We start from the raw sequence: 27,626 nt of genomic DNA, 5'->3' as shown, positions 1-27,626 counted from the left end.
AGTCATGATTAATCAATGAGTAATTTATCTAACCATGTGCAATAAATGTTAATGGAATCATTATTTCATAAGACGTTGTTATGTTCTTAATTTAGAGAAAAGTGTTAAGTCAATGTTGACATTACAGTGTCTTAACATTGAGCAATAAAAACCTCTGCATGAATGTTTGAGTCAAAAGACCCGTGCGTAAAATAAGTTTACCATCATCCATGGAGCGGGTTTGACGTCCTCCTTCCGACGGTCCACGGCGCTTCGTGCTCCCGCAAAGTTTGTCTGAACACCCAGCCCTCCGGTCCTCGTTATGGATCCTCCCTGGGATTAATCACCTGCTGTCCGTGATTATTGGATAGATTGTGCGCAGGTTTGGGAGAGAGAGAGAGAGAGGAGAGAGAGAGGAGAGAGAGGAGAGAGAGGAGAGAGAGAGAGAGAGAGAGAGAGAGAGAGAGAGAGAGAGAGAGAGAGAGAGAGAGAGAGAGAGAGAGAGAGAGAGAGAGAGAGAGATATGACGGTTGCATACTTCTAACAAGCTGTGTACGTAAATCTATATTTCATTTTCTTTTTGCAATCAGCAATAAAAAATGAAACAACACTAGCATTGCATTAAAACCGTGTGATATTCTATTATGGTGCCTTAAGATACGAGTTTAGGTTCGTAAAGTATACTCATCCCTGGAGTTGTAGTTTGGAGTCGTAACTGCTTGTAATGGTAACTATGACGCCCTCCAGTGGACCAATGGGAAACAGCAGTCTTGTCAAGTCTTCGTTCGGTTTGCGACGCTAATGCTCTAACTTACGATGTAAACGGGTCCATCTAATACAGGTACAGTGCAGACGTAACTGAATGGATGTTGGGACTGTCCTAAACAAACAAAACAGTCAAAATACATATTTATAAGTCTAAATCTTTGTTATGAAAATGACACCAACAGAATGTATGATTATAGCTTTTTTATTTCTTTCATGGTACAAGAGGACATTTATTATTTTTGTGTTTAAAAAAAAATGGAATATCTGGACTTGCATCTTGAACAAAGGAGCATAACTGACCCCAAAAATCTAAATAAACACTGAAAAAAAAAACCTAAAAAAAAAACAACAAAAAAAAAACACTGATCAGCCGAGCCAGGTGGGTTTCCTTATCGGGAACAACATATCACGACGACTAAGGTCTGGTTTGCAAATATGGCTATCTGGACAACTTTGAACATTCTTTACCCCTCTTGATTATCGGATATTGTGAAAAGATTATCCTAAGCGATTATTTTGTGGTATTAGGGGCATTAAGTGAGATTTTCCTTATCGTCCGAACTACTCCGAAAACAGCCGGTGCCCACAATTAATTTGTAATTGTTAACCTTGTTCCTATTCTGAGCTGATTCTGGCTTCAGCACTTCAGTGTTTGCCATGAGTGTGCCCACCACATTTCACAAAACAGTGTGAAGCACAGGTTATTTCTTTTTAATATGGACAGGGACTTCGGCCACAATTTCCAAGTAGATTGTATTCCATTCACCGGAGTTTGATAGTGGGTCTACAATTTTGAGGCTAAACATCTATTTACATGTTGGCATACCAAAGATGCTAGCCAAAGTAGCATCTATTATTGCAGATCATAGTAGTGGAATTCCATTGAGTTGAGCAAGGTGTGGTTGCGGTACATTTAGTGACACACCCGTGTGGAGAGAATGACTTGAGTTTTCATTATTTTTGAGGTCTTGTATTCTGCATTTGAATTATCCACACTTAAGTTTAATCGTAGAAATTTGGCAAAGTTGTTATAAATGCTCTTCTGCGAAGTGTCAAATACAGAAGACATTATTTTTCACGTCACAGGGATCTGAACATGTTAATAATTGTGCAGCCCACTTCAGAGCCATTCTAAGGTAGATTTGGGCTACTATAATTAAAAGTTTGCATTGGAAACTTTAGTCTCCCAAAACGCAATTGAAAATCTCGAGTACAATTGTATTTCCTTTACAGGAATCAAGCTGCAATCAAACAGAGCAGAGAATGCAACGTGTTTAACTTTAGTATTACTACCTTTACCAGGTATATATCTATTTGATTTTTGGTCCTGCTGACACAAACCATAAAGTAATATTGGAATGTTGACTGGCTGTAGGTGAAAACAAACAAAAAAAGAGCATGTCAGTTGGTCAACGTAACATTTTACAATTTGCATATAAGATGTGATTGAAACAAGTCCTACTCCTCCTTGTCTTGACAGAAACCCAAACATGTACAGGTGTCTGCGAGAAGAGAAACAAAAGCTATCCCTATGCAAGTCGAACAACTAGTATAGTAGGTACAAGCAATAGGCAACAATGAAACAACACCCCCAGAGTGCCATGGCCAGCCAGCTCACGTGAGAATTTAAATGAAAATTGCAACAAATACTGCATCACCCGATTCCACATTTTGTAGAACTGCATTTTTTTAAGAGTCATATTATTAAATAAGTAGGCTGTAGTACTTTCTCTACTGATGACACAATTCATTTAATTATGTGTGTTCTATGTTATTTTTCTGTCATGCGCAGCGCCATGTTGTTTGTCATTTAATAAACATGGCTCACAGTCTTAATGTGAGTTTTTGGTTCATTTTTATGCCTATAAGGCAACTTCTACAAGGCCCTATTTTGGTGACAAAAAAAACTTTGTTTATGGTGGTGCGTATATTTTTTTTTTATGGAAAAATAGGTTAGGTAGCATTAGCATATTCCTATTGACAAACACTAGTTTACGAAACAACTAGATGGGCAGTTTGCCAACCAGTTATCAATTTGCTACCAAATAGCTACTTTGTTACCTAATTGCTCGCTACTGACATTCAAACTTCATGGACTTCACAAGATTTGCCAAAAAAAAATGCCCATTATTCAACTAAGGTTTTGTACAAAACGGAGTTAAATTCACCTGAGAGCCGACTCTCTGTCCGACCAGGCTCTGGCATCCTCCCACTCCCCACAAATCCTACACAACTCTGTGTCATGCCACACCTATACACAAAAGACACTCATGAGAATAACGACTTTCCTAAAACGGAGAGGAAGAACAGAACATCGGGAGAACGGACAGCGTCTCGTCTGATTCCCGCCGATCATAAGGATAACATTCACACACTCACGCCGCAGTTTTTTTTTTTGTTGGACGTTTTCCACTACATCTGCGAGTTCTACACTTCCAAGTGGATGGGTAGAAAAAAAAAGGTGAATCCGCAGGGTTTCTTGCAACTTCCTAAGTCTGGACTTCCAACAATAAAACCTGAAGCAAAGTGTGCCGCCGGTCCAGTTAGCCATAAAAATATTGCAGTAAAAAATAAGTCTGCTTTGAATAAGAACTACAACTCCATGTCCTGAGCCTCGTCCTCAGAAAAGTCCGACATGGAGCTCTCGGACGAGGAGTCGCCGCCACCCTCCTCCTGCTCCTTTAGCGCCTCCTCCGTGGCATATTTCTGGATGTACTCTGACAAAGACAGACAGACAAATTCCAGTTACGTCTAAACTCTAACATTTGTCACACAGAACCTCAGAAGAGCTCATAACAGTGAACACACGCTTTATCGTGGTTCACGTATCGCAGCTAGATAACACATGCGCATCATATTGCATCACATGAGACCTTTGATCTTGTGTTTGTAATCCTCCGGTCGATGAAGATACATGGCAGCCGCGTCCCCGTTCAGCGGGTCGATGGGGTTGGGGTAGGCGAGCAGCTGGGGTAGGAAGGACTCAAAAATGTTGGTGAGGTCTGCAGGTGAAATGCAGTGGAGGGAAAAAGTAAGAGTTAGCCACAGCTGAGAGACAAATGTGTTCCATCCATTTCCTTTAGCGCATCCACACTGTCACCTTCACTTCAAAGTTGAACATTGTGCATCACAGGGTCATTAAGTCACTCAGGAAAGGCTTTAAAGGAGTGACAACCCTGGAGTGAGTGACATACCGTAGAGTGCCGTCCAAGTCTGGTTAATGACGTCCAAACACACCGTTCCTGACCTGAGAAGACATGCAACACTGTCAGAATAACGTCACCAATGAATAACCCTACCACATGGTCCTGACATACGAAGTTTCAAGGTTATCAACAGGGGACAAGAATGATGTGGGGCAACAGTTTTCCCGAGATATCACACACCTCTGAACACATCCAAGACTGCAATATTGAAGGTAGATGGATTTTTGTTCTGGTGCTTATTGAATGTTCAATATTTATGACTTTGTGGAAAACCAGAGTCATGACTAGGGATGGGAATTGAGAACCGGTTCTCTACAAGAACCTTGTAGAGAACCGGTTCCTACGTTACCATATCCTTGGAATCATTTGCTATTTTGCTAACAATTCCCTTAGCGATTCCAGTCAGCACGAATTACGTTACTACGCACGCTACGCAACATGCGGAATTCCGAGTGTTGTAGGTAACTAACACTGCTTTTTGTGCTTGCTCTATAATGTAGAATCGTATCATGCAAATTGCGTCTCCTGTTTTATTTTGGATCACGACGAGAGACACCGTCTGACTGGTTCAGATGCCAGCAGTACTGTACCTCGAGCTTATCCGATGATAGAGTCAGGGAGGAGCAAAATGTCTAAGGAAAGGACTGAGGAATGTCATCGTGCAGTGACAAAGTTTGTAGTTAAAGACTTGCACCTATTTGCCACTGTGGAAGCCCCTGATCTTCGGTAGGTGGTGATTTCTATTGTAGGAGAATGTTTGCATTCTTCACTCTTAGGTTTGTAATGTCATATTTACACAAAGTTGCAATATATAAAACAAAATGATCACAATTGTTGATGTGCTTTTCTTTTCCCAAATGAGAATCGATAAGAGAATCGGTAAAGAATTGAATCGTTGAACAGAATAGGAACAATCTTATCAATTCCCATTCGTTAGTCATGACTCTGAATTTTGAAGTGAAGCAGAAAGCAGACAATCCAGAAGCGTCTTGACTGAGGAACAACTAAGTAAAAAAAAAAAATAAAAAAAAAAAACAGACATGACATACGATTGTCTACTTAGGGCTTTGTTAATGTGTTCGTAATAGATGACACCACCATTGAAAAGAACTGCGTTGTAAAGTGAGGAGAGGTTAAAAGGGCTGGTGCGAATATCAAACAATTGCAGGGCAATAAAAAAAAAATACTCACGCTTCATCGATGTTGGGATGAAATATTTTGTTCATGAAACCTGTTTCCAAAAAAAGTGGAGAATGAGGTGATTTATAAATACCGCAGAGCAACATTCATAATCCGATATCCCACAAATCGAAAACAATACGCACCTATTGATGGAGATTTGAAGGGATATTTGTCTGGTAGATCTACTCTGACCTTCCACACGCCTCCTTCATAAGGTGCTGGAATGAGATTTCAAAATGGAATCAACTAAAGAAAGAACTGCTTTCCCAAAAAAACATGAGGTTGAATTTAAGTAGCTCTTACTTCCAGCGGGTCCGTGGAACTTGACTACAAACTCATTGAGTCCACTCAAGATGGTGACTTCATGCTTGCTCTCTATGCTAACGTCTGGGTTGAGGAAATACACAACAGGCAGGATGCAGGAAGTAGCTAACTTTTTAGTTTCCACTTCGAGTTACTAAGTGTTGTAAAGTAATAATACCACTACTACACCACCCCATATACTGCTGGATCAATAGTGAGTTTGGCTTTTGTTACCATGACAACCAGGGTTTCAAACGTTCCTTGCAATTGCTGCATGATAGTGTCTCTGTCTGATAGAGATTCTGTCTGATTGGTCTAGCTGACCAATATATAAATAAATGGGTGTTACGATTATTATGTGAGTGAGCTAGTCAAAGTGTAAAACATCTCATCACATTTTCAAAATTAGGCAGATAACAAAAGATTATAGTATCACTCGTTGAGTGAGAGAATTAACAGCATAATCATGAGGGTGTGTCTGTTCTGTTGCTCTTCATGAGTCATATTCCTTTTTGTCTTTAAGCCACTTTTGGATGTGGACAGCATGGCTGTTTTGTACAGCAGGTATGATTGCTTGCGGTTGGGTCATGATCACAGCATGCGAGGGTCATGAGTTGAGTGAGTGACGCGTGACGAAATGACAGCAGAAAAACAACAAACCTCTTCTGTCGTCTGGCAACCTACAATTGGTGCCATTTCTGCAATGCAACAAAAGGAAGTGCTAATTGCGTGAATTATACATAAGTGGAAGACAAATTTTGCAGGGTGAGAATGACGCTCAATTTTGATTGGTGCTGCTACAAGACAATTATTGAGTCCACCGCTGAGTTGTGGAAAACCCGACGAAAACAGCTTCTTCTTCACATCAGCTGTGATACATGACGCCCCGCCCTCTGCCATATTCCGGATGGTAACAGGCTGACCAATCAGAACGCAGCGTCTCGCTGCAGGACAAAAACAAAACAATTGAGCTCACGCTGCCCGACAAAACCCTTTTCACGTTAACGGCGGAAAAAATGAAAACATACTTAAAAATGAATAAGTTAACAAAATCATTACGCGACATTTTAAATCAATGCCTAAAATCACATTTTATTAATTTGTTGTGTTTTCGAAGTCGGCAAACAGTGACTTCTTTACATTAAGTGACCAAAAGGTCATTGTAAAATGCCAGTTTGGGGACACGGGGGTCACAAAGTTATATCGTCAAAACATCTCAATTGTTCGACTCCTAGGCACCCCAGATGATTGTTAGCATAGCTCTCGTGTTTCTTTTTTTTAAGCTAGCAAGCCTAATTAGAACGATGACAAATTAGTGCTAATCCGACATAAAAAGAGTCCAAACACCACCAAACTCAACCCTTGCTCTCAACAAAATGGACTGTCGAGCGGTCGTGGTTAGAAAGAGTGCGACGACGACGCGTTAGCTTTGTCTGCTTGTTTTTCTCGCTCGACAACAACCTGAAGCTAACTTGGAGTTAGCTGCTAACATACAGTGCATGACAACAATGCTAACATTGACCATTTGACCCAGTGGAAACAACATCGAATGTGGACAGAAATATACTTATTTATATGAACAATACAGCTTCGGAAATATAATGCAAATGCCACTCAAAGTAGTGTCATCGACACACATGTGGGAAACACTTTTCCAACGTCCCTTTATTGTTGAAGAGCAAAATCCGGTATCAAAGCAACGCCTGACATTGTTAAAGCATATTTTTAAAAATCTAGTCAGGCGTACTGTTAGAAAGGATACAGTTTCACCACGTCGGTGTCCATTCGTCTCTTGCCCGGACTTGGAGACGACATTTTTTTTGCCTGTATTCCTTTCTTAAGTGAGCTAAAAATACTGCGGTGATGCTTCTTTTTCCGTCGTGGAAACAGCTACAAAGCCTCTGTGACTGAATTGTCAGCCTTCCCAAGGACTCCATAAACAAAAGATTGGTAGTGACATCCTCCACTTTGTCTTTTTTTAAAGTAACATTTCGAGGAGCTTTGGAGTTGTGTGCTCGGCCTCGTCCGTAGGACATCAAGCTCAAGCAAGGGAATCGCGAGGGGAGGAGTTACGTAGACATAAAACACAAACGCAATCTCGTCACTACACTTCATAACACGGCAGATTGAAACCTTTCGCGACACTTATTATCACTGAAGTCAACATTTAATCTCACCATTCATTTAAGCGTAAGCTTTAGTGTTTGGCGAAATAGCACACGTTACGGCGTGCGGAGTAATTTCTGTTGTATTTTAGTTCCGTTACCCAAACAGGGCAAAGTTACAGGCACGTCTCTCGGCTACCGTAGTTTCACATGCCACGTGATAAATAAGGGGTAAAGTTACAGCAAACGATTTTTTTTATATATTACTCTAATTTTATACTACTAACCCGTCTGTCTGTCCGTCTGTCTGTATCCGTCCGTCCGTCATTGGTAAATATATTGAATTATCATGTTTTGTTGCAAGTGCAATAGCATGGTTGGCCACAAGAGTGCGGTGTTCCTGTACTTTTTTCCTCCTCCTTCTTTCCTCCATAATGTGAGCAAAGAATTAAAGCACAGGATAGCCCACGAACCATGCAAAGCTGCTTTGAAGCACCCCCCCCCCCCCCCCCTCCAACAATGTCAAACCAACAAGGTCACCCAAAGTCGACCCTTCTAAGCAGGGGTTATTAACCTGCACATCAAGCATCCTCACAAGCCAGCTAGAGGACCTTTTCAATTTACGCTGCTTGATTTGATTGGGAAAAAAAAACATTACATTGACAAGGCTCTGTTCCTCTTCAATACGACTCGTCAAATTTGCTAAGAATAGCCCTCGTCATATATATTGACAATATTGAGGGTAATAGGATATGATGTTTGGCTTGGAAAGGGGTGGGAACTATTGCAAAGGTATTATTTGTCGAGTATAGAGAATAAGCTGGATGTGAGTGAGCCTATTATTATCCCTTTCCTTGAAGAGGGATGGCTCGCTCTATTTAGAGAGATAATCAAGTGACAACACAAAACAATGATGCTGCTTTGAAGTCTTTCTTTTGCCTGGTCTGCCATTGTGCTGCCATTATTTGGACATTGGAGGCAATTATGACCCTGTTTATGTTTGCATATCATTTTATGAGCTGTGTAAGGACACATCAAAATGATATTTTCAGAGGACACATGAGAATGAGACATTTTAAAGGACACATAAAAATGAAACTAAAAAGAATAAAAGTTGGTACTAATTGTGAATTTGTGGATGAGGTCCTCCTTCGTTAAATAATGTTGCTTCTATAGCGAGAGGAACCTTAGAAGTTTCATGACGTGACAAGCGGCTTGAAAGCTGTGTCTCACTCCTTTCCTATCCGTTCCCTCCGGTAACTATGGAAACTATGTGTTTTAATCTAGAACATGATTTTTGATTGCCGACACACAGCAGGGCGCTTCGAGTTTTCACACATCCAAAGGAGGAGAGGAGCAAAAGAAAAAAAGGTGTTTACTGTCACAGGAAAGGTCACATTTGTGAGCTCTTGGACAAAATGCTCCCCGCAAAGTTTGAAGGGAAAACACGTATTTGTTTATAAATACATGTGTCTAATTAAAGATGGGCTGTTTGATGACGACACGGAGAAAGCGATCGGAGGGTTAGTCTGTGATCTCAAATAGTCAATACATCTAAAGCCTCCCTCTTTAATTAGACAGAAAGACTAAAGCCCATCACCATGACGACAAAATATAAAGACAGAGGCGAAGGAAGGCGGATTGCTGAGCATCTCTGGAAGCAGAAAGGGCACTGCGTGTCGGCATACATTTTGGAGATAGCATCTCACCCCGCCTGCTATTAATAGCTTCTGCTAATTTATTTTGTCACTCGTCACGACGCACGATTGGCTCCACCGGAAGTAAATAAAAGATTGCCTGGATTGTACGTGAGCTGAGAAAAAAGGCCTGCTCGTGATTTGTTAAGGAGCAATGAGATGGGAGAAGGGCAACACATCGCCGCCATTGCTCAGCATCAGCTGACCACCCACTGGCACGAGGGGCTCCCTCCCACCTGTCTGTTGCCACGTGCCAAGTGTTTACCATGCCGCCCATGCTTTGCCATAAAACAAACTTTAGCACCTTCTGTGGAGACATACATTAAGTGAAAATCTATTTCTGCACATTTCAAAAAATGGATTGTGGAGAACAGGTTTCCTTCTGGGACAACGGCTTTAAAGACCAATTCGATGCAGTGTAGGGTCTGAACACTGACAGTCTGATCCTTTAAATGTTTAGAAAACCATGGGGAAAAAAACGTAGCTTTGACTTTACTTCTGTTAGCAGATTATTTCACTTGCATACAGCATAACAGCTTTCTCACTCTCGCTCTCTCGCCCTTTCATTTGAACAAGGATATTGCCTTTGATGCAATGAAAGCTTTTCGCAGTTTGTGCTGTAAGATGTGACTACAAACATGTCAAAAAGAAAGTGTCTACTTAATCTAATGAGAGCCACTTTAAATGTAGGTCGGCGCATATTTATTCCCGTTTAACATGAATTAGAATGTTATTGGTTAATTCCAAACAGCCACATCCCCAGTTAAGACTTTGGGCACACTTTACAACCATATCGTAGTTGTGTATTTTTACTTCTCCGTTTTTTTTTTTTTTTTTTTTTTTTCAATTGACTTGTACAAATTCTACTTTACATTAATAGGGGATAACATTTTGAAATGTTTGTCGTTTTATGTACTATATGTATAAAAAATCCTGGAATTTGAACAGGGGTGTGTATACTTTTTATATCTCTGTATGGGACTTTTTCTCACCGAGGCCATATACTCAAAGAGCATTAAGAACAGTCATGGCAGTGTGTGTGAGAGCTTTTCCATATTATCTATTCTTAATGGCATCTGAACACATCTAGCGGTAGGCTCAGGACAATTAATTTTGGATGTGCAGCACAGTACTTGTTGAGTCTGGTTTGTTTCCACGTGCTTGGTATGGAGCTAAGCAGTTACTATGGCTTGACGTGCAGAAAAATGACTGGTGACACTAATTGCCACAAGCTCTTGCGTCACAATCTTATCCACAGGAGAAATGTGTGACATCCAATTGCAAGGTGAAGCGTTGCGGCTGTGAGGCAACAACGAAAGGAGGATGAGACCAACTCTTGCAATTAGCATGAAAGACGCACGTGGAAATAACGGTGCCAGAATGTGTGTCGAATCATCTGTACCTCACTCTGTTTGCTTCTGTGTAACAAATTGAGTTTTTGGAGAGCGTCATCCCCCAAGTGCTCCCCTGGCTGCCTTTGTGACACTTGCTTTGCATTTTCCCCTGCCTTCCGCTGACACATGCTGGGAAGGTGAGCCATCTGTTGGCAACATATTCATGTCATTAGGCCTCAACCATGACAGCAAGCCTGGAAAAGACATAATAAGGCGTGTGCTGCCCGCTTCTCGTCAAATGTAAACACTGGGAGCCTCTGCAATATTAAACAACACTTTTGTAATTGTACAAATTATCTGGTGGGGGTTATCCGCCATCCATTCCAAATGACCAATCCGGCCTTGATCAAAACAAAAAGTTAATTAGAAGTTGTGTCTTCTAATTGAGATTAAGATTTCCCCTAACAAGCAACACATTACAAATAAAAATGTTGTTTATTTAATGAAACAGGTTAATTGCATTTCAATTTCATGTGATTTGTGTAAGAATTTGTGTCCATGTACAATGACAGTAAATACTGCATGCAGTATATTGATATTTCAAGTACTAGCAAATATGATATTCAGTTATAGTTACAGTTATAGCTGCAGTTACTGTCCATGAGATCTGACAATACAGCAGATAGTATCAACTTGTAGGTATCAAAACAGCATGTTTGTGCCACTTGTATCACATCTGAATCTGCAGAATGTTTACTATGAGGTCACCTTTACTCACTTGTGATCTCATGGTGAAAGTGCATGCCAATGCCCATTTCTAGCCAAGTTTGACTCTCCAAATCGGTGGTCTTTGTTGCATGCACAATGCAACGTGGTGTCATCTTCCCTCAGAGACATGATCACTGCGCCACCTCTCTCTAATGATTCTGCTTGGGGCTGACTCACCTTCCAGCCGATAGACAGTGCTTTATTAGTTTCTTCAGGATAAACGCCCGCCATTCCAGCCCTCCCAAAGCCACATCTCAAGGGTCACTGACGGCACCATCCTTTATTTGGTTTATTTATAAACCAGCATCCCTGTGCCTAGCCAAGCTTTCTGCACACATCTGTGCACACACCACCGTGCTTCGCATTGATCGAGCCGAACCTCCTCTCACAATGAACACTCAACGAAAGAGTGGTGTGCCTTCAACGCCTCGGATCCAATTTCTTCCAAACCGTTTCTTTCTTAAAATATCAGCAGAGTGATGTTGAGATCTTGCTGTGCAGCATTAGCATTTTTTTCGTATGGAAAAAATAGAAAAATAAAATCTTCAAACAGAATTTCTACAGTACTCAGGTTGATGTGCTTTTTTGTAGCATTCCATCGTATTTATTACAGTCAACTCTTACTAGACTTGTCAGTGAACAAGCTTATGACTCAGTATACTCTTAGTTTTCCCCGCATTAGAAAGACCTGAAATGTCATTTAATAAAGAAACACGTACAACGCTACATTGTAAAACTACTACTATAAAACCAAGAGAAAATGCAAGAAATAAAATGTCACTGTGGTTCTATAAATCACAAATAACTGCCTGCTGTCATATTACTGAAACTTGTACTGATTTTTTGCCTTCTCTATTAAACCACTTTTTGTATTTACTTATTTTGGCCAAACATCTTCCTCATAACATAAATTTAATTGAACAATAAAGTACAATACAGTAATTATAGACTAAATCAATCATATTCTCTCAAGTTGCCACTAATTTCCATGATGTCAGAATTTTAATTCAGTTTACTTTTTTAAAAAATATAATGAAATATAAAAAAAATGCATACATAATTAATTGGACAAGTGTCTTTATTTATTTATTTATTTATTTATTTATTTATTTATTTATTTATTTATTTATTTAACATTAGGTTGACCCCATTCATTTCTAGTCACATTCCCCTGTGTAGAAGATCTCTGGATGACTGTCCTGGATTGGGAGTCACATTAATCATCCCTAAAAATACACATCGAGGTGTGCCCACTCGCTCTTGTGAGAAGTAAAAGGTTGTGTTTATTGTAAATTGCAGTGTAAGGAGCTTCTATAGTAGGGAAATGGTACATTCAAAATCTACTGCATCTCACTGGGCAAAGCTTCACTTATAAGCAAAAGAAGGTGATAGGTGCGCTGTAGTAAGACGTAACGAATGTTTTGAAAACACTTCAGTGTGCTGCTTTATTACGCATACTGTAATTGGCAGCATCATTTTAGCGCATAATTTGTCAAGAGAATAGTGCTATCTTGGGATATTCTATTCGTGGAACATAATTAATTATATAGAAGGGGATGGTGCAACTTCAGCAGTATGCGACAGAACACTGTTGTATGTTTTCATATAGCTCAAAGTCTCCTATTTGCGTGTTAGTCTATTTTTTTACGCACAACCCAAGTGGTACATCCATTGCCTAACAATGAGCCACATGATTTGCAAAATATGGTAAGCGTTATGAAAATTTGAAATCAGATCATCCAGGTTTGGCTAATCAGCAAAGGAGGTTTCATTTTATTTGTATACAAGTCCATGTTTTGCCCTTCAGTCTCTCTCGGGAGATGCTTTTTAATTTGCTCCTCTGCTTCTGGGAATCAATTATTTCTGGCCAGTACTGTAAATTGTTTATGATTGTCCCGTTCTATCGGGTTCACATCGCTTCTACAAATACTGCAACTAGTGCTGTAAAAACCAGGGCTGTGGACTCGGTCGGATTTTTGCACCGAGTCTAAGTCCGAGTCCGGCCTCTTGACCACCGAGTCTGCTTTCACACTGGCTGGTTCGGCTTATATAGGATCCCTTGCTGAGAGCGCGGACGTAAAAGTGAGGCGACATTCCAATCGGACGTCGGATCGATAACATTTTCCCTGCCCTACCGGAGTTGTGCTAGTTCATAACGTAGATCACTCATGGCGTAGTCATAAATGTACGGTTGACAATTTAACCGATAGAAGTGGATACGTTGGAACATAACCTACACTCTAATATATTATTTGACATGGTATTAAATGCGTGGCTTTACAAAAATAGTCATTGAAGCCCACCCTTAGCCCTGAGTGCCATTGGCATGAGGCAAAACGCTTGAAAACACACACTCTCGCCCAATTAAATAACCATTCTGAAACACAGGACATGTAAGACAATATTTTTTAATCATTAATTACACCATTATAGCTCAGACATTTATCTAAACACAAATAATTAGTGACGACCCCACAACTATCGAAACACATCAATGATATAAACTGGGTGACATAATCGTCCTTGACATTGGTACATGATGTAAACATTAGCCGAAGTGCAACTCAACGTGGCCGCATTGATCGTACGGAGGGCTGTGGACAGTATTCCTACGCGCATTCTCAGCAGCATGATGAAAATAAAATTGAACGTATTTTTTTTATTGTCGGACTCGGTGGACTCGGTCAAAATCAGCACCGAGTCCGAGTCCGGCAGAAATGACCGAGTCCGACCGAGTCCGAGTCCCCGAGTCCGAGTCCACAGCCCTGGTAAAAACTGCAAGGTTTATGTCAGTTGTCGCTATTTGGGTGCAGTTACGCTATTTTAATCTAGTCAGTCGAGATGGAAGTTGGAGTTAAATGCACTATTCTGGTTTGTTTGAATCCCAGGCTGTCTCGTCTTCTCAGAGAGGTGTCCTCCCAGTGGGATGTAGAGTGCTGCGAGGCAAAGATAACTCAGCTTCTCATCACCATGTGCTCAGTCAGGTAAGAGAGCATCTGTCTGGCCCAGGGGAACGGCACACACAGTTCTCTCTCAGAGCTGGAGGCCCACTGAGCCCCTCTGATGACATTTCCATCGCTGTTGATGAAAACTGTATGCTTTAATTATGTCTTTATCTCCCTCACGCCAGCCAATAGGCTAGCGGCTAAATTTTGGAGTTGGCACGCTATGAATTAAATTCTGAATTAAAATCTGAATTACAATGCAAGATGCGATAAAGAGATCTGCCAACGGTGATGCACTTCCTGTGCTAACTGCAGGGTGTACACTCGCTCACTAGCCTGGAGAGCCAAACTTGATCTTTTCTGCACAAAAGAAACGGTTCCGCGGCTCGGCCCGGCTCAAAACAACTCGCGGAATCAAATTTGTTTATTTGCTGTGACGTACGTATTCTTCATGAGCAACATCACAAATCATCAACAAAAGTCCATCCGCATTCAAAATGATGATAGTTTGTGAACATCATTCAACATTAAATCAGTGGTAAATAACAAGAAACACATACAGTAGAGTCGTTAAAACCCCACAAGCTGACAACCCTGGAAGCATTGCTATCAAGAGGACTTTTTTTTTTTTTTTTTAGCTTCTATCACCTCCGCTCTGAGACTGTGACCAGACTCAATCACTGGTGCAGTGTTGAGTCTGGATTTCCAGTCTACACACTCACAGCGTAGTCACTAGTACCTCATCATTATGGCGGAGATACAAGAGTAGGGAGAGAGTCATCATGAGTGTTACTATGCTAATAGCTGCAGGCTGAGTTATTTCCTTGACAGCTCTTCTATCTGTAAATGCAATGTAAACACGTTTAAATAAATGCAGACTGGGAGTCATTGACATGAGAATGACTGGCTCAGTCATGTTGACGTGTCATCAATCTCGTATTCGTTACATCGCTCCGAAGATGAAGGAGTGTACTGCATGCCACCTTGATGTAAAATAAGCATTTGGTCCCAAAAAATGTGGGACTTCATAAAGAACTAAACATAGACTATACTATATATCCGTACATATACTAATTGTGTCAAGAGGTATGTATGACATATGTACTTTGACATTAAACAGCAAAAAACAAATAAACCTTAAATGAAAGATGACAACTTTTCTTAAAATAAACCAAATCACTTCAAAATTTTAACATATGAGAGTCATTCTGTTGTACAAGTTCGACACAGGATTTGTACAATTTCCAATTTAAATTTGACCCATGTCTCTTAAATTATATTTATGGTTGGATGGATGGATGGATGGATGGATGGATGGATGGATGGATGGATGGATGGATGGATGGATGGATGGATGGATGGATGGATGGATGGATGGATGGATGGATGGATGGATGGATGGATGGATGGATGGATGGATGGATGGATGGATGGATGGATGGATTTACCTGTGAAGGCTCCATTCGTGAGAACAACCCACATTCAAGTGAGCTGGATGCAAATGACTGTGACAGTGTAAGTGGTTCTGGTGATGTTTGGTAATGACTGGAGACTGCAACTGAAGTTGAAGATGATGATTGCTTGCCGCAGTTTGTGCTCTGGGAGTGGATGATAAAGTGTGGCCTTTATTACTAGGCCAGACACGAAACGGCTATTCAAGTCATGCTGTGATGTGAAATGTCAGGTACACAGAGGATGAGGGGGGCGTAACATTTTTTAAGCTTAATGACTTTAACATTAGATAAATGGAGCACTGTAATTTTTGGATTGTTTTGTTTGTCCAACAAAACTTTAGGCCATACATTGGGTTTTGTGTCATTATCTAAAAATGTTGTATTTTCCTTCACACAAATTTCTCAAAATTTCGGTCTTGTGTCATTACACGGTCCTGATTGTAAAAGTGTCAGTTTCCCACGGATGTGAACGCTCACTTGCATTGTCGAGGACTCATCCCTTTTTGTCTCATCACGTTCGATTCTCCAGATGAGCACTGACATCCTCGTGGACGGACACGAGCGATTTGACGTCAGCTGGCGCCGCCGACAAAACACACACACAGAAATAGCTTGGCCCCCCCGCCCCCACCCCACCCCCGCTTGCTTCTCCACCTTGTACTGCAGAGGAAGAGTATTTTGGTCAGCTTGTCTCCTGGTGTCAAAGACGTCACAGTCGCAGGAGTGTGAACCATGTGCACGGCAAAGTTCTCTCACTCACTGTCAGAACATCCACTCATTGGCAGCACCGTGTACCCACATACTCTGACAGCAGGCCTGCACTTCTCACTCATACAACACAGCAGATGCGGCACCCCCATTGGGACACATTGCTTCAGGGAGGCTCACATCATTACACAGTAAACAATGCCTTGACTTTCGCCACCTTGTTCATGTTTAATAAAAGTTCGTGTTACAGAACAATACCGAACACATTTTTATCAAAATGTCACGATCATCGCTTCTCTGTATCAGCAAGTATTCAAATGTACTCGGTAAAGGTATTAGTGCGTCCCTAGTTATTTTAAAAAAAAAACACCCACACATTTGTAGGTGTAATTGGGAGCAGTGGTAGCAATCTTTGCTTGATTGTGTGTTTATTGATCATGCTACTCCACTTTGTCTAGTTGTTGGGATTTGCAGGTGAATCTTTAACCTGTCCCTCTGAGCTGCAGACAAACTGCAAAGCGAGTAGCAACCTCCTTAATAGAAATGCACAAATCTCCTTGGATACAGCTGACACGTACAATGATCACTGGGAAAAATGCTTGCCTGGATATAATATCGCCTTGAACAACGCTCGCTTTTTGGCAGGTGGTTCTTTGGAGAATGACAAAAAAAAAAACACAAAGAAGCAACCAACCATTTGACGAGTATGAGAAACAGATCAGGATTTGTGTGATCACATGTTTCTAATGAGCGGATGAGGAGGAACTAAACTGTCTCAGAATGAGGCAGGCAGTAAGATGTCAAAGAAGCTCTTTAACGTATAGAAAGGAAAAAGGCATGGCGCAGTTGCAGCAAACGTTTGTGCCAGTTCAACGCCGCAGCAGCCGACGTGTTGACTTCATACAATCGCACAGACACTATGTAAATGTCATGAGAATGTGAAAGACACTCTTTAAAGAGGCAAGATACGTAGAGGAAGAAGCACACTAATAGCTCTGAAAGCTCTGGAACACCCACCTTCTCTGTGTGGAAATGCAAATTTTGTTTTTTCCCCCATCGGTGTAAATGGGATATAAATAGGTCCTCTCCCTCTTCTGTATTAAGACACCGGTTCCATTTCCGTAAAATGGTGAGCGAGATGTGTCTGGTGTTCAGATTCCTATAAATAGTTTTCTTTAATTTCCATACTTTCCTTCAAGCAATCACAGTGGGTGGTTCTCAGTTTGCGATGGTTCTGACACATGACCTTTACAAAAGATGTGTGGCATAAAAATGCGACATCATGCAGCACAAGAAAGTGATTTATAGTTAGTGTATTGTTTGAGTTTTTTGTGATGAGGTTGTCATACAAATATTTACTTTTATTATGACATTTCAAGAGTCACAAATGGTCCGTAATAAACTAGGGTAGCCCCTTGTTCATCGCGAAGGTTCAAGAGAAAAATCCTCAAAGTAGTGACAATGTATTTTTTTAAAAATTTTAAAAGTATTTTTAAAGTTTTACCCCAATTCAAAGTATGCATGTGCAGTGTAGGTATTATTTTTCTCCACTTTGTTTTGCCATCCTCACCTTCTACATTGTTGTATCTGTGACTTTGAACGTGTGAGGCTTTAAAAGGTGAAACCGTTGCATGACGTGGAAAGTCTGTATCAATGTTTGGGTCAGGCTTAACCGCCTTCAAACTGGCATTGGCCTCTTCTGTTCTAAACTTCATAGATGGGCTATGGTTTCCACTGCAGTCCGTAAGTGTTGCGCAGAACAGCAGACCTCAGAGCACGTGGTAACATCTTGCCCCATTTATTGTCATCCTAATGGGCCGCGTGGTGTGACATTTGTGGACATGACCTTGCCGGAAAAAAAAAAAAAAAAAGAGTTGAAAAAAAAATCAAGAGATCACTGAAAATGTATCAAGTTAATATTTCATTCATATTTATTTATATTATAAAATTTATTTATGAAGATTGTGTTTTATTCGAAAAGCTACTACCTTGGTAACGTGCCCAAATTCTAAATCCCAATGTTTATGTTCTTTAGAGTACCTATTTGCAGCAATGTAAAACATTTTAATGTGTTTCCAGGGAAAGTATTTGAGGAAGTGAAGTGGCAACGTAAGGGTTACAATCTAAAAATAGTCACCCTTTCTGAAAAGGTTGTAGTCGCTCCTCTCTGTCTTCCACTGAATCTGTGAAAGCAAGAATTGGGCGAAGGTGGCCACTGCGGCTATGTGCTTATTCTCAACACTGATCTTCTGCTGGAATGGTGTCAAAAAAATCATTGTGTTACCGATCAAGGGAGATTGTTGTTGTGAATCTGCCTGTAACTTTTTCTTTCTTCCCTTCATAAATAGTCTCGAATGAGAACTGCAGTCTGTTGAGAATGTCTCAATTCCAACTGCAGACAGAAGTTCTATTTACAAATGATGGGGAGATGAGCAGCAGCTGCGATGCAAGATATCTGAAAATGGAAACTGCTCCCTGGGGGTTGACGCTGCTTATTTTTGCGTTTTTCATTATTTATTTCCCACTTTTAGTTTACTGCAGACGAAAGCATATGTGGGCCAAAAATCATGCTTTGGATGACGACTGCCGACATCACTCACGACTCCCGTGTTCATCAGTGTGTCTGATGCAATGAGATCTGCTAGCTAATTTTTAGTTACCATAGCGTGACATTTTCATTAATACAAAACAGTCACATCATAAGAAGTGAACATTCCCTCTTGTGACGGTATTTTCTCACATCACTCCACAAACTTGACATGGAGCACCACTCCTAACTTCAAGATGTTGCGTTTCAGGACAATGGGGAAATATAGTTTTTTTTGGGGCAGGTTGAGGGTTGATTGTTTGATTTCCACTGTCGTCATGTTCATCTTGTCATTGATATGAGAAAGACTTTGTGATTGGTAGCTAGGTCAAACTGTACATTTTTGGTCTGTATGATGCTTATTCATGCTGAAAATCCACAGAAGAGGTGAAAATTTGGGTGTTTCCTTTCCTTTCATTTTTCTTTTTTGCAAATGAATGCTCTAAATGACAATATTTGTAAATGGAATTTGTCAATTATGTTGTCAGCTGTTTGTAGAATAAAACAAAACAAACAAATATGATTGTAATTGGCAAAATCAGAGAAACAAATGTTTCCACTCATATTTTAAAACGAGCTAATTCCCACCGATAAATTCCAATTGTGTTTCCTACAATTGATGTCAATGGAAAGATCCAACTAGTGCTTTTTTTCTTCCAAGAAACATCTTGTCCTCTAGGACTAAGCCGGCAATCACAGGTGAGAAATCACTGTCGTCATTAACAATTGCACCGCCTTAGACATCAAGTGTTTGGATGGCGAGTAAAATGATCAGTTCCAGTCTCTTGGGAAAAGACCAGTGGTCAGCGGACTAATGATTAAATGTGGGTGGGTGGTGGTGGTTACTTTTCACCAGGAGGGATATGTGCTGGTTGGAGGGAAACTTACCATCAAAAAAAAAAAAAAGAAAAAAAGCAAATGCCATGAAAGCCTTGACATCCTGGAAGAATCTGTCTGATTTACCTGTTCCTCGCAGGAGCTGAGAACATCACTGTTCTCATTAGAAACAGCTTCTGTGCTGTCTCATAGCAACCTAAAAATAGAGATGTCCTTATTAGGCTCCATGGCTGTGATGGCTGCTACAAGTTTTAGCCTCTTTAATTGTGCAGTAAACAGGTAAAATATTGCTCCCTGCTTTAAGTGGCTAGTATAAGTTGACTGATGTGAACTTCATTTGGTTCATAGCTGAAAAATACTGCATATAAATTGAAAAACACTTTTTTTTATAATATTGAAAAGGAATCTAAGTAGGTGAGTAGGGTGCTGAACTGCAAGTATGGAAAGGGTCGACTGTACATTGCTTACTTACGTTCTCCTTTTTGTGACTTACATACGGTAGATGGTGGAAAGGGTTGTCATAGCAGCAGAGCTGGCTTGCTCATTAGGTAATATGCAACTGCTAAAGGCGCCACAGGAGGTGCCGCAAAATTGGGAAAGAATCCTCGCTGTAATTATATGAAAACTAGTAACTGTATTAAAACTGGAAATATATAGCATAGATTCAAATGTTGAAATCTCAGCCATTTATTGTGTTGATGAAGTGATAAATTGTTTCTGAGTAATTAGCTTCAACATGGTAAGCGAATCACTAAATGAACTTTAGTGAATGTTTTATTTCTGTATCTTCACAACATGAATGGGTCTTAACTGATTTCATTTGTTTATTTCAGTAAGTAGATCATCAACATTCATTACAACTTCATTTCATGTTATGTTTTCACATGACTTGTCGAAAAGGGAAACGGGTTGAATCAATTCTGCTTATTTAGAGCCGTCCCAATTTCAAGAATTTACATGATAACAAACATTTATAGAACGTTTGACGGGATTAAACCTATATTTGTCAGGAATGAGTTGAGCCAGGGCGACCAAATGCAGCTTGAACCAGGATTTATTGCAGGGAAAAGGAGTTGGAAGGGAGGCAGGTGGGGAACGAACGACACAGACGGGAGGAAGACTCACCTGCCTCCCTTCCAACTCCTTTTCCCTGCAATAAATCCTGGTTCAAGCTGCATTTGGTCGCCCTGGCTCAACTCATTCCTGACAATATTCAGTTTGGTGTTTCATTATTTGTTGTATTTACATTTGACTCATTAATGATTTTCTTGCTTTCGGTAGTCAGACAATTTTTTATTCATTTTTACCCAATTACATATTAGATTTTTACTTTTCATTGTGTATCATATTACAGTTTAAATTGTCACAAGCATGTTAATCGTTTTGAGCTTTATATCGCTCTCATGCACATTACTATAATTATAATGCTTCATAACTTAGCATTCTCACGTGCCATGTTAAACTGCACTGTAATGACTAAAAAGTTGCATCAACATTCAAATGAAAGAAAATACTCAGTATATTCAATCATAGTGGACATTTAACTTTTGGTTTTTCAATTTTTATATTAAATTGAATCGTATAATTTAACTTGGATGACATATTTGACAATGCATGTTAAAAGCATGCAACCATTCAATTGAAAGAAAGCACATTTTATTTTAAACAAGAAGTAGGAAAAACAAATTTTCATTTTTGAGCTGTTTGATTATTATCAACAAATAAATGACTGCTTCCAGTCATGGTGAGTCTATCTCTGAACCTAGGTTACTAAAATGCTACCAGCTAAGGGCGCCATTACACCGCACTATAGCTATTGAAGCGTTTAATTATTCCATTGTACTAATGATAATAAAGAGCCATCAAGTGTTGTTGAAGTTATACTGTGTATGAAGCCAGATTGCTGCTACCCATATCTAAACGTCTTTGCGCGCACGCGCACTCACACACACTCAAAAGAACAAGATTCCACTTAATGATTTGTCATATCATTTATCAGTTGTAGACATAAACTACTCCTTTCATTTACAAATCTCCTCCTTCTTTTAGAATCTAAAATGCACGCAGTGAGCATTTCCATGTCAACAGTGCCTCCTCAGTGTGTGTGCGGGTGTTTGGTGCGCGCACGCGTGTGCGCTGTGGATGTGCGGCTCATGCACAGAGGTTCTCGTCAGACGCACGTTTATTTTGGGTGCGCTCTGACGTCAAGAGCGCACACGTTTCATTCAACAGGCTAAGAAAGTAAGTTATTTATAACTCGCAGCGTCTCCAGGTTGCTCTCCTTGAGTGCGCACCAAGAGCAATCCAAAGCATCCTCCTCAAAAATCCCGCGTGAACTTTGTGTTTTGAATCGAGACATTATCTCCTCATTTTTCTATCCTGCTCAGACGCAGCATGTGAGCATGCATGGGAAGCCTGTTTTCTAACCAGGTAAGACAAATTTACTATTATAATAAGACATAACATATGCAATGCAATATGCCATTGGACGTACGAGTAACCCTCTCAGCATTTAAATGAATACCGTAGCCTACTTAATATTCCACCAGGCAATAACCACGTCTTGGTTAAATAAATTAGCTCCATAAATATATGTCTAAAAAGATGGAATGCGTGGGTAATATGCCCAACTACTACAAACATAGAATTTACTGCTCAGTGCTTTTTTTTCACTTAATGATTTTAGCAGCAGATTTCATGTATTCTCGTTACTGTTGTGATCGAATCGGTTGAGGTGGCATCATCACTCCGTTTATGGCTCTTATCGATACCGCCCTTCAATGAAAAAAGGACTCGAGTTCACACTTTGAAATAATGTGCATTTATTGTCGTATCATCTGTGCCATTTATCATAGTAATGTTGTGACAGACTGCCACCTGCTGGTGATTCATCAGGAGGGCATATTTGTGTTGTGTTCTATGTTGTGTTTAGATTTCATATTTACCGTGTTTCTTTCTTTCCCCCAAAGCTATAAAGTCCACAGAGAGAATAGCTGTGACTGTCAGGGTGATGGCTGACATTCTAGAGCTGCGTACAGACGGGAACTCGCTCCTGAAAGCGGTGTGGCTCCGACGCTTGAGGCTCACCAGACTCCTCCTGGAAGGCGGCGCGTATATCAATGAGAGCAATGAACGCGGCGAGACACCTCTCATGGTGGCCTGCATGTCGATGCACAGTGACCAGCAGAGTGTGAGTAAGTCCAAGCTGGTCAAATATTTATTGGACAACCAGGCTGACCCCAACATACAAGACAAAGGAGGTCGGACCGCCCTGATGCACGCCTGCATCCACAAGGCGGGACACGAGGTGGTGGAACATCTGCTGAGCAACGGGGCTGATCCGAGCCTGGAGGACAGAGGTGGCGCCTCGGCGCTGGTTTACGCCATCAACGCAGATGAAAAGCAAACGCTGAAGCTGCTTCTGGATACTTGCAAAGCCAAAGGCAAAGAGGTTATCATAATCACCACTGATAAGTCGCCATCTGGCACCAAAACCACCAAACAGTACCTAAATGTCCCGCCGTCTCCAGAGCTGGTTGATAAGTCCTCGCCGGCATATTGCACCTCACCTTCTGATATCATCGTCACTGCATCTTCTACAATTGAGCAAGAGCAACAAAATACCGTCTTCAGCTTCCAAACAAAGTTGAAAACGTCCTGCTCGGCAAACAAACTGGCAAACGGGCCCGCATCGCCCACACGGCGGCCCACGAGCCACAAGCGAGCGCGTTTACCTCAGCTGAAGCGTCTGCAGTCGGAGCCGTGGGGACTGATAGCGCCCTCCGTGTTGGCCGAACGGGCGAGTAGCCACGACGAAAGCAAGAAGGCCAGCTCGAACGAGGAAATGGTGGCAGGCTTGAACGGCCTGGCGCTGAGCAAAAGGACCACTTTATCTCGGCAGAGCAGCGTGGATGGCAAAGAGATGGCTTTACCACTGGTGGGCGAGCAAGGCTGCAAAATAACAACCTCGCTGTCGGTTCCCCCAACCTCAAAAGCAGCCTACGAAAGATCATTGGGCCAGCACCAGCCTCTGGCACGACGCAGCACCGTGCCCACCGAGCAGGAGTGCGCCAACGTCGGGCATCCCAGTCTGAGAGACACCATGCACAAGCGGCGACTGGGGAACGACCACTACGACTCAGACTCCCAGCTCTACTCCGACTCCGTCATGCTGGACTCCCCCAAGGTGCCAATGGAGCGACGGAAAATGAACACCTCCCCTCTGGCCATACTGACCAGCTCCAGAGAGTCCCTGGACAGCAACACCAGCACGTCCTCACCCAGCACCGTCCGCCGGCGTCCGCCAGGCCTCTTGGAGAGGAGAGGCTCTGGCACCCTGCTTCTTGATCACATCTCCCACACAAGGCCGGGCCACCTGCCCCCTCTCAATGTCAACCCCAACCCTCCCATTCCTGACATTGGCGCCAGTAGCAAGACTTTGGCCAGCGGTATTCGATCCTTAGCTCCAGTAGCACCTAGCACACCAAAGAGAGGTGGACCCAAGTGCAAGAAGAAGCTTGTGAGAAGACATTCTATGCAAGTGGAGCAGATGAAGCAGCTGTCTGACTTTGAGGAGCTTGCTCATCAGTGACTAAGGGTGTTTATGCAGCATTTTTAGTGTCTACTGCCTACATTGTCAGCAAGTGCATCCATGAGTTCAGTGGTGTAGACTCACAGGCGTATAGATGTTGAATAACAAACTGGAAAAAGTTCCAATTGAGCAATATAGATAGATTTCCTCCTTGTGCCGCTTCCCACCTTGAGGATTCTCTTTGGACACCATGTCTGCTTTAAATGTATTACCGTTTTGAATGTAAATGACAATGACAAGTTATGACACACACACACACACACACACACACACACACACACAAGAGATCTCGTGACGTAACATGCAGGGACAATTCTTGATCCCTTTGTAGCCAGCAGGCCGCTAGGGTGCACTTTGTCCATATGTAATTAGCATTAACGATGGGCTTACTTTGGAGTCGAGATGTAGCGTTGGGTTACAAGTTTGATTTTGTAGCAAAATTGTGCAAAGTGCCTTCAAGATTGATTGAAGATTGGGGTGGAAAGAATCGCTATACATTTGATGTATTAAAAACAATTTGTAACAAAAAAGGTGTAACCAAAATGTGTCTCATTTCATCAAAACCGTTGGCCTCACATGGAGTGAATAATGTGTCTTTAAAAAAAGCAGGTGGTGTGCTATTAAATGAACACTTTGAGATTTCTCTGAAATGTAGTGCGATATAACTTACTCCACTACGCGGCGCGGCCAGTTCTAGTGACAAGTTGGCTTCTTTGACTTCCTCGTTAGTATAGTGGACAGTATCTCCGCCTGTCACGCGGAAGACCGGGGTTCGATTCCCCGACGGGGAGTAATTTTCTTCATGTGAACTAGCGTCGGGTATGTTGTCTACCAAAGTGTGTTAACGTGTTTGCAGCAAAGTTATTATGTACCAACTGCAGTGGTTTTTGTGTGACAGTTTGTGTTAACTGCAGGCAGTGGAATTCCACCCCATTAACTGAATTATAAATTCATTATTTAATTAGTTTGCTCATTTGTTACTACATGTTCACAACAGAAATGGTGCCTCGTCGGAATTGAAGTGAACTATGATGTTGGTAGATTTGGAGTTTGGAGAGCACACTGCACAGAGCTGGTTGAGACTTCACAAATATATCTGCAACTAACACAATTGTATAGGCTTTTCATATAAAAATTTGAATAACTATGTTTACAGGTCCTCTCTATTTTAGCTCTTTAAAAAGACGGCTTGGGTGACCCTGACAGGAGTGCGAGACTCCGGCCGACATAGTCTCGGGGTTATGGAGACGCACAAAGTGTCTCACCACAATAAAGTGGTGATCCCGTCGAGACACAAGCACACACACGCATTCATTTACTCCAAACGTATAGCTCTCCCCGTCGGGGAATCGAACCCCGGTCTTCCGCGTGACAGGCGGAGATACTGTCCACTATACTAACGAGGAGCTCTTCTTCGTCACAAGTGCCCAGTGGAAGTGGCAGATATCCAGCAGGTAAAGGTACACTGACACTGTCATACCAACGAGTTCTCCAGTGTAGTTCACATTCGCCTAACACGCAAGAGTAAAAACGGCCCGGCGCCAGTCCGTGATGCCACTCTTTGCAAGATAGCTCGCCGAGTGTGACCAGGGCAGTTTCCATAGAGTAGTGGTTATCACGTTCGCCTCACACGCGGAAGGTACCCGGTTCGGAATCGGGTGGAAACAAACCGGCCGTACCTTTTTGTGAGCCCATGTGAAGCTGTCTCCGGCGACAGGCCGTGATGCCACTTTTTGGAAGACGGCTCTCATGTAATCTGCAAGCAAGTTTCTATAGTGTAGTGGTTATCACGTTCGCCTTACACGCGAAAGGTCCCCGGTTCGAAACCGGGTGGAAACAAGCCGAGCGAAATTTTGTGTCTGCCCGTTTGAAAAATTTCTCCGGCTCCAGTCCGTGATGCCACTTTTTGAAAGACAGATCTCATGCAACGGTTTGGCAAGTTTCTATAGTGTAGTGGTTATCACATTCGCCTTACACGCGAAAGGTCCCTGGTTCGAATCCGGGTGGAAACATGTCACATGTGATTCTCTGTCGGCCCGTTTGAAAAATTTGTCTCCGGCTCCAGTCCGTGAAGTCACTCTTTGGAAGACGGCTCTCAGGTTTCCATAGTGTAGTGGTTATCACGTTCGCCTCACACGCGAAAGGTCACCGGTTGAAACAAGCTATTTTGAACCTTTTTGTCAGCACATTTGAAAAATCTCTCTCTGGCGCCAGTCCGCGATGCTACTTTTTGCAATACGGCTCTCATTCAACAGTCAGACAAGTTTCCATAGTGTAGCGGTTATCACGTTCGCCTAACACGCGAAAGGTCCCCGGTTCGAAACCGGGTGGAAACAAGCTGTATGAACCTTTTCGTCAGCCCATTTGAAAAAAATTCTCCGGCTCCAGTCCGTGATGCCACTTTTTGAAAGACGGCTCTCATTCCATAGTCATGCAAGTTTCCATAGTGTAGTGGTTATCACGTTCGCCTCACACGCGAAAGGTCCCCGGTTCGAAACCGGGTGGAAACAAGCTGTTTTGAACCGTTTTGTCAGCACATTTGAAAAAAATTCTCCGGCTCCAGTCCGTGATGCCACTTTTTGAAAGCCAGCTCTCGCACAACAGTTCCAAAAGTATAACTCTCCCCGTCGGGGAATCGAACCCCGGTCTTCCGCGTGACAGGCGGAGATACTGTCCACTATACTAACGAGGAGCTCTTCTTCGTCACAAGTGCCCAGTGGAAGTGGCAGATATCCAGCAGGTAAAGGTACACTGACACTGTCATACCAAAGAGTTCTCCAGTGTAGTTCACATTCGCCTAACACGCAAGAGTAAAAACGGCCCGGCGCCAGTCCGTGATGCCACTCTTTGCAAGATAGCTCACCAAGCGTGACCAGGGCAGTTTCCATAGAGTAGTGGTTATCACGTTCGCCTCACACGCAAAAGGTCCCCGGTTTGAAACCGGTTGGAATCAAGCTAGTTCGAACCTTTTTGGCAGCACATTTGAAAAATTTCATCTCCGTTGCCAGTCCGCGATGCCACTTTTTGCAATACGGCTCTCATTCGACAGTCAGACGAGTTTCCATAGTGTAGCGGTTATCACGTTCGCCTAACACGCGAAAGGTCCCCGGTTCGAAACCGGGTGGAAACAAGCTGTGTGAACCTTTTCGTCAGCCCATTTGA

At 41.9% G+C, this 27,626-nt stretch overlaps 2 protein-coding genes and 8 non-coding genes across 10 annotated transcripts; 7 read left to right on the top strand and 3 right to left on the bottom strand.

The window, feature by feature from the left end:
- Positions 1 to 933: 933 nt before the first annotated feature.
- On the bottom strand, positions 934 to 7,507 carry LOC125970398 (ubiquitin-conjugating enzyme E2 H). Its single transcript, XM_049722636.2, has 7 exons — positions 7,201 to 7,507; positions 5,439 to 5,515; positions 5,279 to 5,353; positions 5,145 to 5,184; positions 3,942 to 3,994; positions 3,621 to 3,749; positions 934 to 3,464 (listed from the first exon to the last, which is right to left on the bottom strand). Exons 1-7 carry the CDS (start codon positions 7,251 to 7,253, stop codon positions 3,340 to 3,342), a joined length of 552 nt encoding a protein of 183 aa, XP_049578593.1. The 5' UTR covers positions 7,254 to 7,507; the 3' UTR covers positions 934 to 3,339.
- Positions 7,508 to 21,969: 14,462 nt separating this feature from the next.
- On the top strand, positions 21,970 to 25,792 carry ankrd34c (ankyrin repeat domain 34C). Its single transcript, XM_049723777.2, has 2 exons — positions 21,970 to 22,303; positions 22,843 to 25,792. The coding sequence occupies exon 2, from the start codon at positions 22,884 to 22,886 to the stop codon at positions 24,462 to 24,464; it is 1,581 nt and encodes a 526-aa protein (XP_049579734.1). The 5' UTR covers positions 21,970 to 22,303; positions 22,843 to 22,883; the 3' UTR covers positions 24,465 to 25,792.
- On the top strand, positions 25,184 to 25,255 carry trnad-guc (transfer RNA aspartic acid (anticodon GUC)). The gene has a single exon. It is a non-coding gene; the product is annotated as a tRNA-Asp (tRNA).
- A 6-nt stretch (positions 25,793 to 25,798) lies between the features above and the next one.
- Positions 25,799 to 25,870, bottom strand: trnad-guc (transfer RNA aspartic acid (anticodon GUC)). Its single transcript has one exon. It is a non-coding gene; the product is annotated as a tRNA-Asp (tRNA).
- Positions 25,871 to 26,230: 360 nt separating this feature from the next.
- trnav-uac (transfer RNA valine (anticodon UAC)) lies at positions 26,231 to 26,303 on the top strand. Its single transcript has one exon. It is a non-coding gene; the product is annotated as a tRNA-Val (tRNA).
- Positions 26,304 to 26,403: 100 nt separating this feature from the next.
- Positions 26,404 to 26,476, top strand: trnav-uac (transfer RNA valine (anticodon UAC)). The gene has a single exon. It is a non-coding gene; the product is annotated as a tRNA-Val (tRNA).
- Positions 26,477 to 26,727: 251 nt separating this feature from the next.
- trnav-aac (transfer RNA valine (anticodon AAC)) lies at positions 26,728 to 26,800 on the top strand. Its single transcript has one exon. It is a non-coding gene; the product is annotated as a tRNA-Val (tRNA).
- A 101-nt stretch (positions 26,801 to 26,901) lies between these two features.
- On the top strand, positions 26,902 to 26,974 carry trnav-cac (transfer RNA valine (anticodon CAC)). The gene has a single exon. It is a non-coding gene; the product is annotated as a tRNA-Val (tRNA).
- Positions 26,975 to 27,084: 110 nt separating this feature from the next.
- trnad-guc (transfer RNA aspartic acid (anticodon GUC)) lies at positions 27,085 to 27,156 on the bottom strand. Its single transcript has one exon. It is a non-coding gene; the product is annotated as a tRNA-Asp (tRNA).
- A 365-nt stretch (positions 27,157 to 27,521) lies between these two features.
- Positions 27,522 to 27,594, top strand: trnav-aac (transfer RNA valine (anticodon AAC)). The gene has a single exon. It is a non-coding gene; the product is annotated as a tRNA-Val (tRNA).
- The last annotated feature ends 32 nt before the right edge of the window (positions 27,595 to 27,626 follow it).

This window comes from Syngnathus scovelli, chromosome 6, assembly GCF_024217435.2.
Source record: "Syngnathus scovelli strain Florida chromosome 6, RoL_Ssco_1.2, whole genome shotgun sequence".
NCBI classification, from domain to species: domain Eukaryota; kingdom Metazoa; phylum Chordata; class Actinopteri; order Syngnathiformes; family Syngnathidae; genus Syngnathus; species Syngnathus scovelli.
The sequence above is the reverse complement of the archived record's forward strand: the minus strand, read 5'-3'. Positions and strand labels throughout refer to the sequence as shown.

Coding starts and splice junctions, on each gene's coding strand:
- ankrd34c (XM_049723777.2), top strand. CDS start 22,884: ATGGCTGACATTCTAGAGCTGCGTACAGACGGGAACTCGCTCCTGAAA.
- LOC125970398 (XM_049722636.2), bottom strand. CDS start 7,253: ATGTCGTCTCCAAGTCCGGGCAAGAGACGAATGGACACCGACGTGGTG. Junction 5,516..7,200: donor GACACCGACGTGGTGAAACT/GTATCCTTTCTA, acceptor CCCAGACGTTAG/CATAGAGAGCAAGCATGAAG. Junction 5,185..5,278: donor CTTCAAATCTCCATCAATAG/GTGCGTATTGTT, acceptor TTTTGGAAACAG/GTTTCATGAACAAAATATTT.